The sequence below is a fragment of the Alexandromys fortis genome, unplaced genomic scaffold (genome assembly GCF_014885135.2).
Source record: "Alexandromys fortis isolate MF-2015 unplaced genomic scaffold, M_Fortis_MF-2015_v1.1 scaffold_72, whole genome shotgun sequence".
In the NCBI taxonomy this organism is placed as follows: domain Eukaryota; kingdom Metazoa; phylum Chordata; class Mammalia; order Rodentia; family Cricetidae; genus Alexandromys; species Alexandromys fortis.
In genome coordinates this window covers 3,491,517-3,509,465 of record NW_026067969.1, presented here as the reverse complement: position 1 = coordinate 3,509,465, position 17,949 = coordinate 3,491,517, and the positions used below count along the sequence as shown (strand labels likewise).

The following is a 17,949-nucleotide window of genomic DNA, read 5'->3' as shown; positions in this document are numbered from 1 at the left end:
ACCAACAAGCAAGACTACAATGTTTGTCTCACTATGACTTCCCCCGGAGCCTGGTACCACCTGTCCTTCTAGGCTTGGGAAGGATGGTGGGATTTGGGAGACCCAGTACAGAGAGCTCGATTTTGTGGCTCCAAAGACAAGCTCTTTGCTACCACTGGGAAGAAAATTAAAGACCAAAGATTCATGGGAACAATAAAGGCCTCTCTCGGTCCATCTGAGTAGGAGAGAGGTTCAGAGGGTGTGTGTCCCACTCAGACAACACAGCGACCTATAGGCAGGGTCTGCACTGGTCACCCATCTTGTCTACTCTCACACCTGCTTCGTAGTCATGGAAAATATTCAAGAGCAAGCCCAGGGTTCCCAGTTGATTGCCATGGGACTGAAGGCCAAGTGAGGACCTTCAGTGTCTGCTATATAAGCTAAAGTCACCACAGGAGAGGCACAAGGGAACAGGGATTCCCTGCCAAGCCCCTGCTCACTCGTGAGACACACCAGCCTCTTCTTTCCTGTCTTCTGTAGGTAACTGATCAGGGGTTGGGGGAGGCATGGTCAGGCATGGAGGCCGTGTGGACAGAGGTAGCTTTGGTCTCCATATGCAACACATGATAAGGTATGTTTGTAGCAACAGGATGGGCTAATTCCGACTTTTCTACTAGTCTTCCTGGAGTGTGGTCATCACTTTTTAATAGTGTGGCATCTTGTAGCAGCTGTACTCCTGAGGAAACCAGCTCGATCCATCCAGGAGAACACCTTTATCAACAGGAAACCCCAAAAGGCTAGAGGACTGAAGGACGGCAGGAACTGAAAACAGTCACTTCTAGAGAGGAGGCACGAGGTGGCCCCAAAGACAAGGCCCACTATCAACCATCAATGGTGTGGCTCCAACTGCTGTGACCTGTCTGGTAGAACAGCATTTGTTCCTAAGCAGAAGCTCAGACACAGCCTCGGAAGTAGACATGGGACAATGAGTCCCTGAAGGGGACAATCTACCTCAGGTCTGGGCACAGATGCCACCGCCATACCACATGTTCGTAGCACCTAGCACTTACCCGTCTTCCGGGCTTCCCCGTTGGGCCAGGTGGACCTTGCACACCTCGCGGACCCTGCCAGAAATCAGAGGACAAAGCATCAGGGCATGTCCCTCTTCTGAGGAAGGAGAACACTCCTCCCTATGCCTGTCAATCTAGCCTAAGGTTTCCTGTTCCAGTTGCCCACATGTGGGCATCCCAGGCCCAAGACAGAGATCCTACATTAAGTGGGGGCACAGAGAGCCTGTTTTAAGGCATCGAAGGTCAATTCTTCCTGATTTGGTTGAAGAACTGGGCCACCACAAGAAACCAGGAGCCACCATCCTGAAAGCAAAACAGGAGTAGGTTTACACATACCTGAGGTCCCATGTCTCCTGGCTCACCCTTCAAGCCTCCGCTCCCAGGAGGACCCTAAAGAGACAGTATAGGATTAGTGTATACTCAGACAAGTGACACAGGACACAGCAAGGCTGCATGGGGTGGATCACGAGGCTGGCCTGCCTACTGCGACTAAGCGAAGAGCATGACTTCTGGGAGGCGGGGGGACCTATAGCTGCTGGGGTCTCTTCCTGGTTCTTCATGGAGCCCCAGGAGATGGAGCTTACAGAATCCATGAAGTCCAGAGAGGACAAGTTGGTCTATGGTTTGTGACAGCCCCCAGCTTGGAGCCTACTACACAGCCTATGGTCCAGCTCAAGAGTTCCTGGGAGACTGGCCTCACCTCCTGGGTGCAGGGTACTGAACCCAGGCCTGGGGATGGGAGGCAGCATATGACAAAGTCGTCAGGGGCCCAATGATATAAGAATTCTGCATCCTTGGAATTGGGCATTTAGCTCAGTGGTAGAGTGCTTGCCTAGCAAGTGCAAGACTCTAGGTTCCGTCCTTGGCTCTGGAGGGCGGGGAGGTAGCTGTGTCCTTGTAAGGTCCTACTCCCGGTCCCCAGAGCCTGTCTTTGACACTTGAATGACAGCTGAGTGTCCCTGGATATAGGACATCCATGCTGTACTGTGAGGCCCCAGAGGAGAGTTAACCACCTAGACCAGGCAAGGGAAGACTATAAACCTTGTGGTTTCCCTGCACTGGGGTCACCTTTGACCCTGGAACAGAACTGTAAGGAAGGAGAGCCCAGAAAGACAGAAAAGCTGATTCCTCATGAACCAAAGATGCAGCCATAGAGCTGTATAGGCTCAGCCTCTGAGGACATCTCCAGGCCTTTAGCACAGCAGCCCCTCCCCCACCTGCTGTATACCTCCGTGATAAGAGAAAAGTGAGAGTAGCTTTACAGAGAGAGCTTGGAGCTCAGATGCAGAGGTGAGGAGAGAGCATCCCCATTCTCCCATCATGCTTACTCTGAAGACCATTTCCCAGAAATTCCCCCAAAACTTCAAGTGACCTTAAACACAGCCATGCCCCCTGACTCATGCTCCCACAATGGGATGAAACAGCTCCAAGAACCTGTTTGAACTGGCTCCCAACTGGGCACAAAGGTCCTGGGCAGAGGGCCACCCAGTGTTCCCCACCCCACTGATCCCAGACCTGCCAATCACTCACCATGGGGCCCGGTCTCCCGGTGAGACCCATTGGACCAGCTGGTCCCCTCAGTGCCAACTGAAAAGGAAAGGGGAGGAGATCAGGAAAAGGCTATGGGTGGGCCTGTCCTGGCTTTCTGGCCAGGAGGAAAAGGGGCCTAGGACTGGAGGCTCACAAGAGGTCTCACCCACTCAATTCTGGGCTCTCAGCATCCACAGAGAAGCAGGGCACAGAGGGAGAAATCAGTGCTACCCATTGCCCTACCTGTGGGCAGGGTCCCCAACGCCTTCCTCTCTTCCAGCATTGCTGGAGAGACCCTGCTTGTGGAACCTCCACCCTCCATACCAAATCTGAAATGTAGTCTCCCTTCCTGGGCTGAGCAGGGGTGTAGATTTTCCCTGTTTCGTTTCCTGAGAGAGGCACTAGGTACCCTCCAGCAATGACAGAGGTGTGTGTGGTGCACGGCAGAGCCTGGGGACCCTGGGCTCTTTCTCACGCACTGAATCCCAACTTGGTGTGGCTCCTGTCAGCAGCCACACAAGCTCAACTTGTCTTCCCCTCCATTGTGGGATTACAACCTCCACTACTGTGCAATCTTAAGTTTGGAAGGTTATTTTGCATTTTAAAGCTCTCTGAGGGTTAGGGAGATAGTAAAATGCTTGCCATGCAAACACGAGAATCTGAGTTAGGATTCCCAGCATACATGTAAAAGGCCAGATGTTCCAGCACCTGTCTCTATCCCCGGTGCTGGAAGGCAAAAACAGCTGGATTCCTGGAGCTCCTGGCTAGCCAGATTAAGCAAATCAGTGAGTTCCAGGTTCAGTGAGAGACCTTATCTCAAAATAAAATAGAAACAGATAGAGAAAAATGTCTGATATTCACCTCAGGCCTCCACACACATGAACACAGGGGTACAAATATACCCATATACACACAATAAAAAATGCAATATTAAATGATATTAAATTTACAAATAAAAATATACAGTATTAAAAACATTCCAAAAATATCAGAGCTGGAAAGATGGCCCAGGGGTTAAGAACACTTCTTCCAATGGACCCAAGTTCAATTTCCATCACCTACATGGTTGTTCACAACCATCTGTAACTCCAGTTCCAGAGGATCTGATGCTCTCTTCTGGCCTCTGTGGGCACCAAGCACACACATGCAGCCAAAATACTCACAGAAAATAAAAGTAAATACATCTTTAAAAAAAAATAAAAGTCTTTCTCTCTCTCTCTCTCTCTCTCTCTCTCTCTCTCTCTCTCTCTCTCTCTCTCTCTCTCTCTCTCTCTCTCTCTCCCTCTCTCTCTCTCTCAGTTGACTTTGATAAAATGCACAGATAAAGAGGCTATCCAGGCAGGCCCATGTCAACAAACCTAATCCCAGAAGAGCCACATCTGATTTGGGTTTATCACTGGCTAGCCTATTCCATGGCGACTACACAATACTGAAACCGTCCTTCAGCTACCCCAGTGCACTCTGCCATTAACGTCTGCTCTGCCCTGCAGAGTAGTGTCAATAGTTCCCAGGCAAGGAGTTCTGTGTTGGCTGCGTCCACACTTCACCAGAGGATCACCCATCTGCCCACCCCACTGGCCAGTGGCAGCATCAGGCCTGTCACTGGCCATCAGCAATCTGGATTCACATTCTCTAATGATGCCATTCCTGATGGGCTTACTCAGGAATGAGGGGACCCTGGACCCAGATCTGTGACTCTGGGCTCAGTGTGAGAGACCCTGGACCCAGTGCAAGAGCCTGTGGGTCCATGAAAGATTCTGGGTCCAGTTTGAGGGACCTTGGATCTACAAGCTGTTTCCTATCCTAGGATGTGTCCTTGCACTCAATAAAAACCCCAGCCCAGGGAAACTGAGTCAACCATCCAGCATCCCCACCCAGAGCCCTGAGAGTGCCTTTCCCCTTGACTAGCCCCAAGTGCAAGGTCTGGCAACAGAGGTGAGTGTCTGTATGTGGCAGAAAAGGGGTTCACTGGGTCAGACAAGCTGCAGAGATCCAGAGGCCTCTTTACCCCTCACTGTGGAGGACCCAACCTTCCCTATGCTCCTGACCAGGCAAACTGTGAGACAATCATTTGATCTCTGCAGCCACCGGAGCCAGGCTCTTAGAACCCCAGGCATTCACACTACTCACCCTGGCTTGCTGGAGGATAGCCTGAGCCTGGGATTCCTGGGCAGAGACCATGGGTCCCTTAGAACCAGCATCACCACCACCTCCAAACCGGAACTGCAAGAGAAAGGTGAAGGGTCACTAGGGAAGGAACATGGCACCCACTCTGACCCTAGCATGAGGTGGGTCTCATGGTCCTTATGTAAGCAGAGACTTCCAATCCCAGAACCTGCGTTCACCTGTGTTCCACAGCAATCACAGCTCTTCCTGTAGCGTGGACACCTGAAACCCGGCCCTATGCTCACAAAGGACTTTGGGCCTTCATTGCTTTGCACCCTGAGGAGCCACAGACCCTCACCACTGCAAAACATAGTCAGGGGTCAAAGAAATAGGGCTAGGTCCAAAGGACCTGCAAGGGACACCATGGGCTGGGTCTCCCTTAGTGTGACGTGCGTCTGGGGCATACAGTGCAGCTGGTGCTCTTGTCCTGAGACCTTAGAAAGAGACCAGGAGCACCAAATACCACTTTCTTCAACATCTGCCCTTGAGAGGGGAACCTGCCAACTTTCCGTCCTCCATCACACCAGCTGGCCTGGGAGCACTGTACTTAAAGAGCAGAGCTGAGAACACAGTGCTGAGGGCACAGACCTGGAAACACAGTGATGAAGGCACAGGGCTGAATCCAGCTCTGAGGACACGGGGCTCAGGCACAGTGAAGGAGATGAGGGCTAAGGAAAACAGTCAAGAACAAGGTGGCTGAGGGGCTGGCCCAGCCCTGCCTATGCCTGCTTCTAACTCCTCACTTGCCCAGGTTTGTTAGGCCTGGCCTACCCAGAACCCTCCCTCCTGAGGGCACTTCTGCAATGGCCCAGTTGTTCTCTGGAGAAGAGACAAGAGTCCAGGGCATGTACCCCTCCCTTCATCGTCTCCTGTAACTGCAGAGACCCCAAGGCCAGCAGCAGTGTTTGGGTGCTGGCTACAAGGACACAGATACCTAGGAAAATTCTTGGTTTGGATCCTGGTTGACTTTCAGCTACTCTCTGAGCTCCAAGTCTTCCATCTATGAACGACTGATCTGAGGGACCATTCTCCACTTATCACAGACACAGAATATAAGCCTGGGCTTCATTCTTATTACTTAGGATTAAAGTGCCAATGGAAAGTGGCACCTAGAAGGTTCTAGAATAAACCCCCACAGTTACAGAAGACGGTACAGAAGTAGCTTCCAATGAACCACACCCAGAAACCCCATTCCTGGGCTACTACATATCAGTGCACACACATCCCTTCCAGGACCTACCCACTGCAACCTCCTCAGTCAATTAGAGACACTTACCGGCAGCATAAGCATTGTTCCTGGAGGACCAGGCAAGCCATCAGCACCAGGAAGACCTGGGCGCCCAGGGGGACCCTACAGACAGAGCGGAAAGAAAATTGGTCAGAGAGACGGAAGGACGGAGCTGAGCAGCAGCACTGAGAATGAGAATTCAGAAAACAGTCTAGGCAAGACAAAGACTCCAGAACGGGAAACGTTCTAGAAACCCAGAGAAAGAAATAACACAATAGGGGGCTGTGGGGATGGGGAGTGAGGGAGCTGACTTGGGTATTAGGAATTCAGAGAGAAAAGGCAGGTGACTGTGTCTGGCTGGAGGCTGAAGACTGAGTGTCAGGCTTGGAAAAAGGCAGGGGCCAGCTCCCATCATTCCAGAGAGCCCCCACTGTCTCCACAGAGACTGGAGCCCGAGAACTGTGGCCTCAAGCGCCCCTGGCCATGAAAGAGGAGCCCTCCTAGCTCCGGTTCCCAGCTCTGCATGTGACCAGGGACTGGAGGACAGGACAGAGCGAGCACCTATTCGTTTGGACAGACCCAGAGTACGGTGTGAACAGAAGGAAAGACCACCCACGGGAGCACAAAGCCATCTCGAGTGACTTTAACGTGTTCGGGAACATTCTTCAAGCCCTGGCTTACAGGAAGGGACAGAGGCTGTGACAGAGTCAGAGTCCAGGCTGTCTTAAAAAGTGAACTCAGATGCTCAAACTGAACCCAGCTTGCAGAGACACCCACGCCTACAACCCCCAGTCTTCCCTGTATCTACAGGCGTCTAACTTTACCATTTACCCAAAATTGCCTAAACCACCATGATATCCTCAACCACTGCCTTGAAGAGGCCACAGCCAGCAGAACATGCTAGTGACACCCTTCCATGAGAGCACACCATCATCTTCCTTTCTACCTCCTGCTTAAACGACTTACTGTGCTGGGCCAAGAATCAGCTCCAGGGACAAATGCCTGTCCTTAACACACATACAATCTCATCTGTACCTCGGCTGTCTGACTATAGTGATGACATTTGGTAGATGAGCAGGCAGAAGAGAGAGAAGGAAGAGAGGAAGGGAAAGAGCAAGGGAGGAAGGGAGGAAGAGAGGAAGGGAGGGAGGGGAGGGGTGAGAGGGAGGAAGGGAGAATGAGGGAAGGAGGAAAAGAAAGAAGGAAGGAAGGAAGGCAGGAAGGCAGGAAGGCAGGCAGGCAGGAAGGCAGGAAGGCAGGAAGGCAGGCAGGCAGGCAGGCAGGCAGGCAGGCAGGCAGGAAGGAAGGAAGGAAGGAAGGAAGGAAGGAAGGAAGGAAGGAAGGAAGGGCTTCAGAAACCCACAGGCTGCAATACTCCAACCCACCACCAAGTGTCGGTAGGTCCACAGCCCAGGACAGGGCTCACATCCCACCTTGAACAAATTGCCCAGCCAGTGTCTGATTTCTAATAAGAGGGGCTAACGTGAGAACTAATGTAGGCTCTGGGTCAGTAGCTGCTCCTGTGTCTCACCAGGGCCCTTCAAGCTGTCTCGCTAATGTAGGGCCACTGTCAAGGGCATCTGACTACTGGCCAAGGCTGATGCCGGCTGCCTTTGGGCCCAGCTTGGTTCTTACACCCCTGAGACAGAACCAGGTAAGAGTCAACTCCATAGAGACCTGAGGGGATGACAATGCATGGCCCTGGGGAGAGGGGTCATGTGAGGAAGAAGTAGACATCCTTAGTGTCATTTCTACATCAGAAAACAGTGCAGGAGGCAGAGCAGGAAAAAAGGAGGAAGAGACCAGACACGGCAAGAGGAAGGACGCACAGACAAGCCCACTGAGCACATGGTCTTGGAACTGAATCGGCCTCTTACCCTTTCTCCAGGGTCACCCACTTGGCCAGTAGGACCCGTAGTTCCTGGTGGTCCTGGAAGACCCTGGAATTAAAAATAAAGTCAAGACAGGGTTTCAGATAAGGCCGCAGGGCAAAGCCTTCACTTCTGGTTAAATGAGAGCAGAGTGGGGTCAGGGAAGCAGACGTAGGTATCTGCAAAGGTGGAGAGCATCCAACTTCCTACCCAGGAGTTCCCCCCACAGTACCTCCCACAGGTCAGAGGGTAATAAATGCAGACACTCACAGCAGGGCCTTCTGGCCCTGGGGGCCCCTCTATCAGCATGCCCTGTAGAGAGGAAGAGAAGGGGGACATCTGAGATCACTGGTCTAGCCCAACCGAGCTGGTGGACAACAGTCTAGATTTCTAACAGTCAATCAAGAGATCAGTCAGTCCCTACAGGGCTCAGGGGCAGCGGCCTGTGGTGGGGAACACACTCTTACCATCTTTGCATTCTCCTCAAACACAACGTTGACAAAAGCACCACAAGCCAGAATAAGAGAAACAGCCCCGAATACTACTGCTGTCCTCTGTCATCTACCTGAAATCCAGCCACCCAAGGGGTGGAACAGACCCCAGGACCAGGCACCTAGGTGGACTGACAAAGGCTGAGGAAAAGAAGCTACATGGGCTGAGGGTACTCAGGACACACCCAATTCCTCCTCCCAAGTTCCCAGCATCCTGCTGAAGTCATCTGACCCACAACCGCCTTTTTTCCCATCTTCCATCCTGTCACTAGCCCTCACTGTGTCCAACCCCCAAAGGGGATAAGGCATCCTGGTACCTATTGGCCCTTCTTAAAAGAAGGGCTTTTCTGCTCTGAGACCTGCATTTTTGGGCACCCCCTTCAGAAAGCGCCACCCAGACTTCTCTTGGTCTCCCCATCACTGCCTACCCAGAACATTCTGAGTCCCTTGCACACTTGAGGAGAATCTGTGCTGGGGGAGTGGGGATCTGTACTCCAGGCCACAGGCTGGTACCCAGAGTCTGGGACAGGCTTTGGGTGGGTAGTTGCAGGACCCTGTCATGACACTGGCATGCCGTACAGACTAGCCATGTGAGAGACATCCATAGGTACGTCTTGCTTCTCAAGACTGCAGGAATAATGGAGTGAGTGGCTGAGGCCTTGGCCTTGGGCCAGGTCCCTGTCTAGTCTCCCAGCCAAAGGAAATAAGAATGGCTTTCTGCTGAGATAATGGGTACCATCATGCCTCCAATGTGTCTTTGAAAACCCATGACTCTCTTGTCAAATGTGTGCTTTGCCCTGACAAGCGAAAAGACCTGTTCAAGTGGAGGTGTGCGGCCTGAAATGCTGGTCACCATGGCTAAAGGGGGGGGGGGGTGAGTGAAGCCCAACTGACTAGGGGCAGCAAAGGACCCTACCCCCCCCCCCCACACACCTTAGCCACCCTGCCTATGAGGTCTCCTGGTCTCTGGGAAGCTATACGCCATGTTTACACAGATGCACTAGAGAAATATTTGTGTGTGTGATGTACACAGAGAACTCATCCAAGCGGCGCATCTTCCCACTTCCCGTTTCCCCTGACAGGCAGCTGGGAGGACTCAGAAGTGGAGAAGGGACTAAGGGAACCACTGGTCCAAGCAGGGCCCAGGAGACAGCAGCTGTCTTTGCAGACACACACACTGTTGTTCTGAGGAGCGGGAGCAACACTGTGGGAGCTCACGGGAGGCCAGTCCCGGATCACCCCAGGTTAGAACAAAAAGGAAGGCATGTGGCTAGGGGAAACAGCCCTGGTCCCGTGGCCTTCTGAGGCAAGCTGAACCTAAGCAGCACCCCACACCCCCACCATCTCCTAACGCACTGGGGCTCGGAACTACAGGAGAAGGTCTCTGTAACTGACAGGGCTTATTCACTGGTGGCCTATGATAAACAATCTCAGCCACCCTCACTAACCCCAATAAGCCACACTCACACACTGACTCATGCTCACACAGAGAAAGGCTGGGACACAGGGTGGCAGACGGAGCCCCTCGCGGTGTATACACACGCTGGGTATGTCAAAGCATCCATCTTGAGGGCTGGAGAGATGGCTGAGTCAATAAAGTGTGCAAGCATGAGAACCTGAGTCTGGATCCCGGGATCCACATAAAAGCTAGGCTTGCACCTGTAACTGGAGAAGGCGGAGCCCTGGAGTTCACTGTCCCAGCAGTCTAGACAATGGCTGAGCTCACCACCTTCCTACCTCCAGGGAAACCCTCTTCAGGGTGCTGAGGGCACCTGCACATACATGGCAGACACTTCAGAAATATTTTAAAGATAAAATAAACCTTAAAAAAATAAAGTGGAGTGCAACTAAAGGAAACAATTGGCATCTAACTTTGACCTCTGCGTGTATGTACACACACCCACAGGCATACATTGTACATACCCATACCAAAATGTACCTACATACACAATAATAAAAACAGTGGTGGTGATGATGATGATGATAAAAGGCCATGTTGTTCATTTCCTTAAATACATATGGTTAAAGAAAAACCAGAAATAAAAAAATCTCAGACTTGGCCAAACTGAAGACGTTTACTTTTCAGTGAGTAAAGACAGAGCTCAGATCCTCCAGCCTCAACCTCCCCGTTGCTGGTATCATAGGCATATGCAGTCACTCTCCGCTCCCAAACCATTCTTAATAGAGATCCATCCACCTGCTATACAGAACAAACTAGAAGCAATGGCGGAGCCTGGGGTCCTTTGGTAAAGTGATTGCCTAGCATACTTTGTAGCCCTGGGTTTGAACTCCTAACCCCAGGACTAAGAAGTGGGAGGAAGGAGAATCAGGAGTTTGAGGTTATCCTCAACTGGTTAGGAAGTTCAAGGCCAGCCTGAGCTACTTGAGACATGGTCTCTTTTGCCCAAAAAGAGTCAATGATAAACCAGGAAGGTAGAGTGAATGGCACCAGGTGAGAGGCATCAACTCAGCACTTCTGGCCCCTGAGCCCGTTGTAGGCTGGTGCCAAGGCTACTACTGGGTCTGCCTCGTCTCTGTCCTTTTAAGGAGCCCCTTGTCTTGCTGATAAATGAGAGGAGCTAAACCTGAGCAGGGAGGGCCAGCTATGCCTCTTCTGGATGCAGGGGATGGACTGGCGCTGTGCTCGGTAGTTATAAACCCATGCTGTGGGACAGGTGTGGGACAGAGGGAATAGCAGCCGCCCCCACACGGGGCAGGGTATACGCTGCCAGTCCCCAAGGCTTCCATCTGTTTATGTATAGCTAAGACTCTGAGGACATCTGGCGACGCTCCAGGTTGACAATTCCAAATGTTTACACCATCTCTCCGTGGGGGACTCGCCAAAGGCCCTGTGGACACTCTGAGGAAGCTGGGAAGAAGCAAGCAACAGGCGGGGGTGGGGGAGGCTTCTGTAACTGCCTCCAGATGGCTTGGGCTCTTCCCAGAGAAGAGGAACTGGATCTTCTAGAGATGGGTGTCCATTGGACCGCCTTTATGTTCTCAGTGCTATCTCTGGCCCGCTCTCACCCACAGCCTCCTTCAGGGAAGGGCTCTCTCTCCATGCCCCTCCCACACTCAAACTGGGGTGCCAACTCTACATACAATAAGCTTAAGTAAGCCTTACTCAGAGGTACCACCCAACCACTTCTGAAGCTGGGGACCAACCTTGAGGCCTGCAGAGCCTTGGGTACCTGCCTTCTCTGGGATCTCACTGCCCTACCCAGGAAAGACGCTCCTTTTAGTGAAGTATCAGGGACCCCATCAAGGGGCTGCAATGGATGACCACGCCCACCTGAGGTGAAGCCCCATTGAAGCAGTGCTGTATGGAGGTCTAGCATAGCAGAGATCTGTGCAGCAACCTCCCTCTGGCACAGAGTAGAACAAGCCTCAGACTTGTGCCTGGGGATAAGTCTGTCTTGGTCCCTTGAGATGCTCCTCTTTAGGACTAGCCTCCTGTGAACATGAACTTGGGTAGAGGTTTCCCATGGGGTTGAGCAAGGGGCCCCTGAGTTGGGCTACCCTGATGCTCTGCCCCCTTTCCCTCTGTGCCCTGATCATACAGCCTCAGATAAGGGTTGTCATCTTTAGATCCATAGGGAGGTCAGGGAGGGATCTAGAAAGAGGATATATGTCCTCAGGCTCACTGCCAGGGGGAACCAGGGGCATGAGTAGCAGGTAGAGCCCTTGGACCAGCAAGAGGCTTTCTTCAAAAGCTTCCCTTGGCCAGGAAAGAGGCCAAGGCAGGGAGCTTGCCCTGGTCCACTGGCCTACTAAGCACTGCCAAGCAAGGCTCTCCCCGTTTGTGAAGGTGGCGACCCTATGAGGCTGGTTCTTTCTCTGAGGGAGCCCCAAGGTCATGTCATGAACTCAGCTCCAGAGAGCCAAGTCCTGGTAGTGGAAGTAACAGCTCTCCAGCCTTGCAATGGCTGGGATGTAGGGACAAGAGCCTCCTCACGGACTATGTTAGGACAGATGACCTCAGTGGCGAGATCCTCTAGGCAAAGCCAATTGTGAGCCTACACTCCCAAGGCTATCAAGCCCAGTACAGTCAATCACACAGCTTTCTGATCTCTGAGGTCAAAGTCCTGATGTCAGCAGCTCTAAGACCTAAGCAGGCCACAGCACCCAGCAGGACAAGGCCAGGCTCCCACAAAACTCTCTGACCGAGGAGGGGACATGGGCTGTACACAACCACACATTCTCTATAGGTCCTTGTGTTAACTTACCCAGGATCCCACTGCCTAAATACATGGGGCTTTACTCAGAGGTGAATCCTACCTCAGAACCACTGACATTCCCTTGACCGTCTTTCCTGTTTCAATGGTTGCATGCAGTAAAGGGACTCAAATGGGGGCATTAGGGACACAGAGAGATGAAGTCCTTAACTAACTACCCCCCTGCCTGCTCCTTACACTACGAGTTCCCCACCCAGCCTTGGTCCAGCCTCCCTCTCGAGGTCTGTGTCCCTTCTTCTAAGGAAATCTCTGCAGAGGTGCTCTGACCTTCCGCCTTCTCTCCAAGTACAGACACTTGTGATCTACATGCTGCCCAACACCTTGACCGAGCTCTGGAATACTCCCCCACCCAGATTCTCCCAAGCATCTGCGATACAAGGGATGATTGCATGGGGGTGGCTTCTTGAGTATCCTGATGGGCAGAGAAGGGACCCACAGTCTGGTCACACTCTACAAAACCACCACGAGCTTAGCAGAGGACACCACAGCAAAGACACACACACACACACACACACACACACACACACACACACATCTGTGTCCTTACCGGCTCAATGATGGCTGGCTCTCCCTTTTGTCCTTTCTCACCTCGAGGTCCTCCAATCTGGGTGGGGGTCAGGGTGGAATGTGAGATTCAAGAGAAGAAGAACGGGGGAGAGAAAGGAAACAAAAAGTCCACATGACACAAAAGTTGTGCAAAGGCAGAGTGCTCCCTGCCACCAGGTGCCTCCCCTTGTGTCCAGGAGGAAGTTAATGAGCTGAAGCGGGCTGCTCATCCTCACACCCAGCCACGCATATACCGACGCAATCAGGCAATGAGGCGCAGCTAATGGAAGTTGGAGGGGCCACTTTAATGAGAGAAGCTCATCCAAGCATGGTGGCACATGCCTTTAACCCCAGCACTTGGGAGGCCAAGGCAGATGGATCTATATGAGTATTAGTCTGGTCTACACAGTGAATTTCAGGCCAGCCTAGTCTACATAATGAGATTCTATCTCAAATTAGTTAACTGGTTAGTTAGTTAATTAAAAAGAGAAGAATGAAGTTGCGTGGCATCCTAGGTCACTCTTGCCACCCTCAGACTTCTGGAAGGGCTGCCCCTTTCCCACCACCCAGATGCCCCCTGAGCAGAGAGGAGCCTGGGTCTCTTACCCCCTCGTAGATGGTGTCCTGGTTAGCCGGCATGCCTGGCCCTATCTCTGAGGGCGAGACGTTGGAGTCAGAGTCAGGGTCGAAGTATGGGTCATAGTAGTTGTCCTCTATGTTCTTGATAGTTTCCTCGGTGAACTCACCACCCAGGTCATCCTTCCCTTCCCCTGGAGGCGGAGCTGGCTGTAGATGAAGGGGCAGAAGGGGCAGAGTCACTCAGGGTGGCCGACCAAGTGACTGCAGACTTCACCTGGCTGGCGCTGAGTCTGGCAATTTCTGCTGGGCACATAACAACCAGTGGTCCACAACAGACCATCTAGAGCTGAAGCCCATGGGGATTCTGTGAAGACCTGTGCTCCCTGCAGCCCTTCGGCACACTTCCCAGCCACCATGGGGATTGTTCCCCAAACTGCCCAAGACCCCATGACAAGTTAGGGCAGTCTCTGAGAGCGGCACTCCCCGCTGGGGAGGTTGGCACTCAGTTGGTGATTACAGCTGTACTCTATCCACTCCGTGGGTGATTAAAGCTTGCACCCTGGAAACCGAGGGTTTTTATAACAGCAAAGAACACAGTGCCCCGTGAGGGTTACTCTGATGCTCACGGATGGTACTCCTGGAGCCAAAATCTACAGTATTATCTGTACCACCCTGAGAATGAGAACTCAGAGCCCAAGAGCTATTCTACCTATTTTGCAGTGGAAAATGGAAATAAACTCAGAAAAGCCAAAGGCTTCTAAACACACTCAACCCCACTACAGAGGACTCGGGAGCCAGAGTATGGGGGTGGGGGGTTGAGCAATGAAGGCCACTCAAGGAAGTGGGTTCTCAGCAGGGTCCCAGAGCCACAGCCTGGGCCCCTTCTCCACCCCTCCCCTAGGTCAAGACATAAAGGAAGGAAGACAATTACATTGGAGGTGTTGGAGGTAACAGTGGTGCTGGTGGGAATCTCGGCCCCTGAGTCAGGGTTGGTGGGCTGGTCAGGGTTCTCTACCCCCTCGCCATAGCCAAGGTCTTCATAAGGTGAGACAGTGTAGTAGTCATCAGTGGGCACTTAGTCATAGTCCTCAATTCTTGGCTCATCCTCCTTGCCGGCAATGTCGCTGGTCTCAGGCACTGTGGGGGCTTCTGGTGGGGGCTGGGTCTGTTCCTGGGGGCAGAGAATAGAGAGAGGCAGTCAGGGGACCTGGATCCGGGATTTTATAAGCACCCTTCCTAGCAACCCTTTAGTATGACAGTGAATATCAGTGCATAGATGTAGAACTCAGCCAAGGCGTATGGACTTGGATTCAGGATCCTCAGTCCCCGAATGGCAGGGGCAATGAGGAGGGAGGCAGCTAGTTCATGAACACCAGCTACCAGGAGTGCATGAGTAGATGGAGGACCACCCAGGGACACACCAGGAAAGGTCCAACCACAGCTTAAGCGTCCATATATGTGGGGAGGGAGAATGTTTCCCTCTGTAGCCCAGGCTGGCCTAGAACTCATGACTGTCCCAACTCAGCTTCCCAAGAGCTAGGATTGTGGGTATGTGCCACCATGTTCATAGCTTCTGGCTCTCCACCCTCCCCTGCTTCATGGCCTGAAGGGACCAGGAACCTCCCCCACCCAGCCCCAGTCCAGCTCAGACCTCAGGAACCTCTGTGGTTTCTCTGGCAGCTTCCACTGGCTTCTGCGTAGGGGCAGGCTCCTTCCCCGGGTCTTCAGGGTCTTCATAATATGGATACTCGTAGTAATAGGTCTCACCGTCTCCTTCTGGGTACTGAAGTCAATGTGGCCATAGGAAGAAGGAAATGGACGTATTACAAGGCAGCCTGTCAACCCCCTTGCCCTGGCTCAGGTGGGAAATCAGATGTCACAAGGCACTGCCCAGCACCAAGGGTCCCCAGACAGGGTTTTTCCCTCAGTCACTCCCTGAGAAGCTGAACAAAACCCAGAAACCCAACATGGAGATGGATGACCTCACATGCTCCTGAGAGGTCAGCAAAAGCAGAACCCTCAAAGAGGTTACATGTGACCCATAGGAATCAGAGCCGGGGCAAAGTATGAGTTCCATTGGTCACAGCCATTAGGCACCAAACATGACCTTCAACCCCAACTCATGGGACTCATAGTCAGAAGCAGGCATTTTTGTCCTCAAATACAAATCAGGGACCTAGTGGAGGCTGGCTTTGGACATCCATCCATCAACCCAGGATCTGTGGGGGTGCGCTCTAGGCCAGGGAGCCCTACTGCCCCATGAATACCCCTACCTCGTCTGAGGAGCAGTGGAAGAGGAGAGGTGTAAGGAGAAATACAGCTGGAGAGGCAAAGAGCTCAGAGGAGCAGAAGACAAGCCTGGCCAGAGGCAGGGGAAAGACTAGGAAGAACTCCAAGTAAAATGAATAACAGAGGGCCTGGGGTGAGCAAAGGGACCCATCAACTAGAGCGAGAAATGGGGAAAAGGACAAAGGGGACACACATGGCTGTCCTTCAAAGTCGCAGCTACTCTGGGAGTCAGGGAACTGACCACAATACACAGGGCTGTGCATGCTTCAGGTGCCCATGAGGGAACGGGCTGCACTCTAAAGAAAAACTGAGGCCACAACCTGAGGGTAAAGGGCACCACCTAGCTGCATCCATTCATGGGCGTGTGTGGAAGATTAAAGACCACAGCTGCTGACGGGACTTCCCTGAGAGACTCCATCATGGCTGGGTCAGTATAACTACTCCATGGTAAAGTGGATCAGACATCACACACTACTTCCCCTATGGTCCTGCAGCTTCCACAGTCCTTTGTAACCCTGCAACTCTGAGCCATCCGGGTCTGCCTGTGCTCCCACTGTGAATCTGGCCAGAGATGACTCACGTATTCATCCGGGTTAGGGTCCTGTGACTGAGGTGTGTCAGGGACCGCGGTGTCACAGTCGGGGCTGTAGTGCTCACAGTAATCATAGGCAGCTCGGTGGTCAGAGACGAAGAGCAGCTGTTGGATGTCACCCTGCAAAAGGACAAGAGCTCATGACCCAGCAGCACAGGTACTCATAGGGACCTGAGGGACCCAGGGGACCCGGCCTGATAGCCTGGATCAGACAGCAGCCTGGGAAAGATCCTGAAAGGAGATGCCTTCAGGGACACACTTCCTCCCAGCAGATGCTGCTCTGCAGAGCTACTTAAGCAAGGTTGGCTGGCCTAAGGATTAACCCATTCATCTCCCCATCCTTCTATTTACCCAGGCACCTATGCACTTACCTACCTTTCCATCTATCCGTTATCTAAACACCCATCTATTCACCTACCCACTCATCCACTCACTACTCTTTTATCCATCCATTCATTCATCCAGCCCACCCATCCATTTACCTTCTATTCACCCATCTATCTACCTATACATCTACCTACCCATCCACTCATCATACATCCACTTATCCACCAACCTATCTACTCATCTACCCTTCCATTAACTATCCACCTACCCATTCCCTAATTCACCCATCCACACATCCATTTATCCATCTTTCCATCCATCCATCCATCCATCCATCCATCCATCTGCCCCACAAATCATCCATCCACCTACCAAATACCTGTTGCATACTTCCCATGTTGGTGCTCACAGCTAATGTAGTTACAAAACATAAATGCATCTGCCCTAGATTCTGGATGGCATATCCCTGTCTCCAGCAGTCTCCAACACTGAGGGGTATCTCTTTACAATGCAAAGCTTGCTTTTTCATTGAGTTAAACGCAGAATTACTATATGACCTAGCAGTTCCAACCCTGGAACCTAGAAAAAACACTTGAACCAATTTCCCCAAATCAGTACAGCCCTAAAGATAAAGAGGGACTGACTCACTTGGGCCAACGCATATCCATATACTCTCATGGCAGTACTGTCAACAACCCCATATGCGGGAGCACCACGTGTCCATGCAAATATGGCAAGTAAGTGGAACGCAATGATGAATGCCCCACGTACAAGTCAGCCCCGACGACTCCACACAGCTGATGCTGGAACTTTCCAGCTGATCACAGAATCAGGTACCCCACTTCTCTCTTACTAAGATATGCAGACAGCAAAGAAGTAAAGAATCTGCAGAGACCGCGAGCACAGTGTACAGACACTCTCCTGGCAACAGCAAGAGCCAGCCTGAGGCAGGGGCTGGGCCCTCCCAGCCAATCAGACTGTGCTGGTGACAGTGGCCAGGAGTGAGAGTGTTTCCATTTGCTGAGCACAGGTAAGGAAGCTGCTCA

General features: G+C 52.2%; 1 protein-coding gene across 1 annotated transcript in view; it reads right to left on the bottom strand.

The window, feature by feature from the left end:
- Positions 1 to 17,949, bottom strand: part of Col5a1 (collagen type V alpha 1 chain) — a 152,651-nt gene that overhangs the window by 72,309 nt on the left and 62,393 nt on the right. The window contains 12 exon segments of the mRNA XM_050154925.1: positions 1,050 to 1,103; positions 1,386 to 1,439; positions 2,580 to 2,636; positions 4,710 to 4,802; positions 6,022 to 6,096; positions 7,851 to 7,913; positions 8,115 to 8,156; positions 13,118 to 13,174; positions 13,723 to 13,902; positions 14,627 to 14,866; positions 15,347 to 15,478; positions 16,565 to 16,696. Of these exon segments, the coding sequence (XP_050010882.1) occupies positions 1,050 to 1,103; positions 1,386 to 1,439; positions 2,580 to 2,636; positions 4,710 to 4,802; positions 6,022 to 6,096; positions 7,851 to 7,913; positions 8,115 to 8,156; positions 13,118 to 13,174; positions 13,723 to 13,902; positions 14,627 to 14,866; positions 15,347 to 15,478; positions 16,565 to 16,696 (1,179 nt within the window).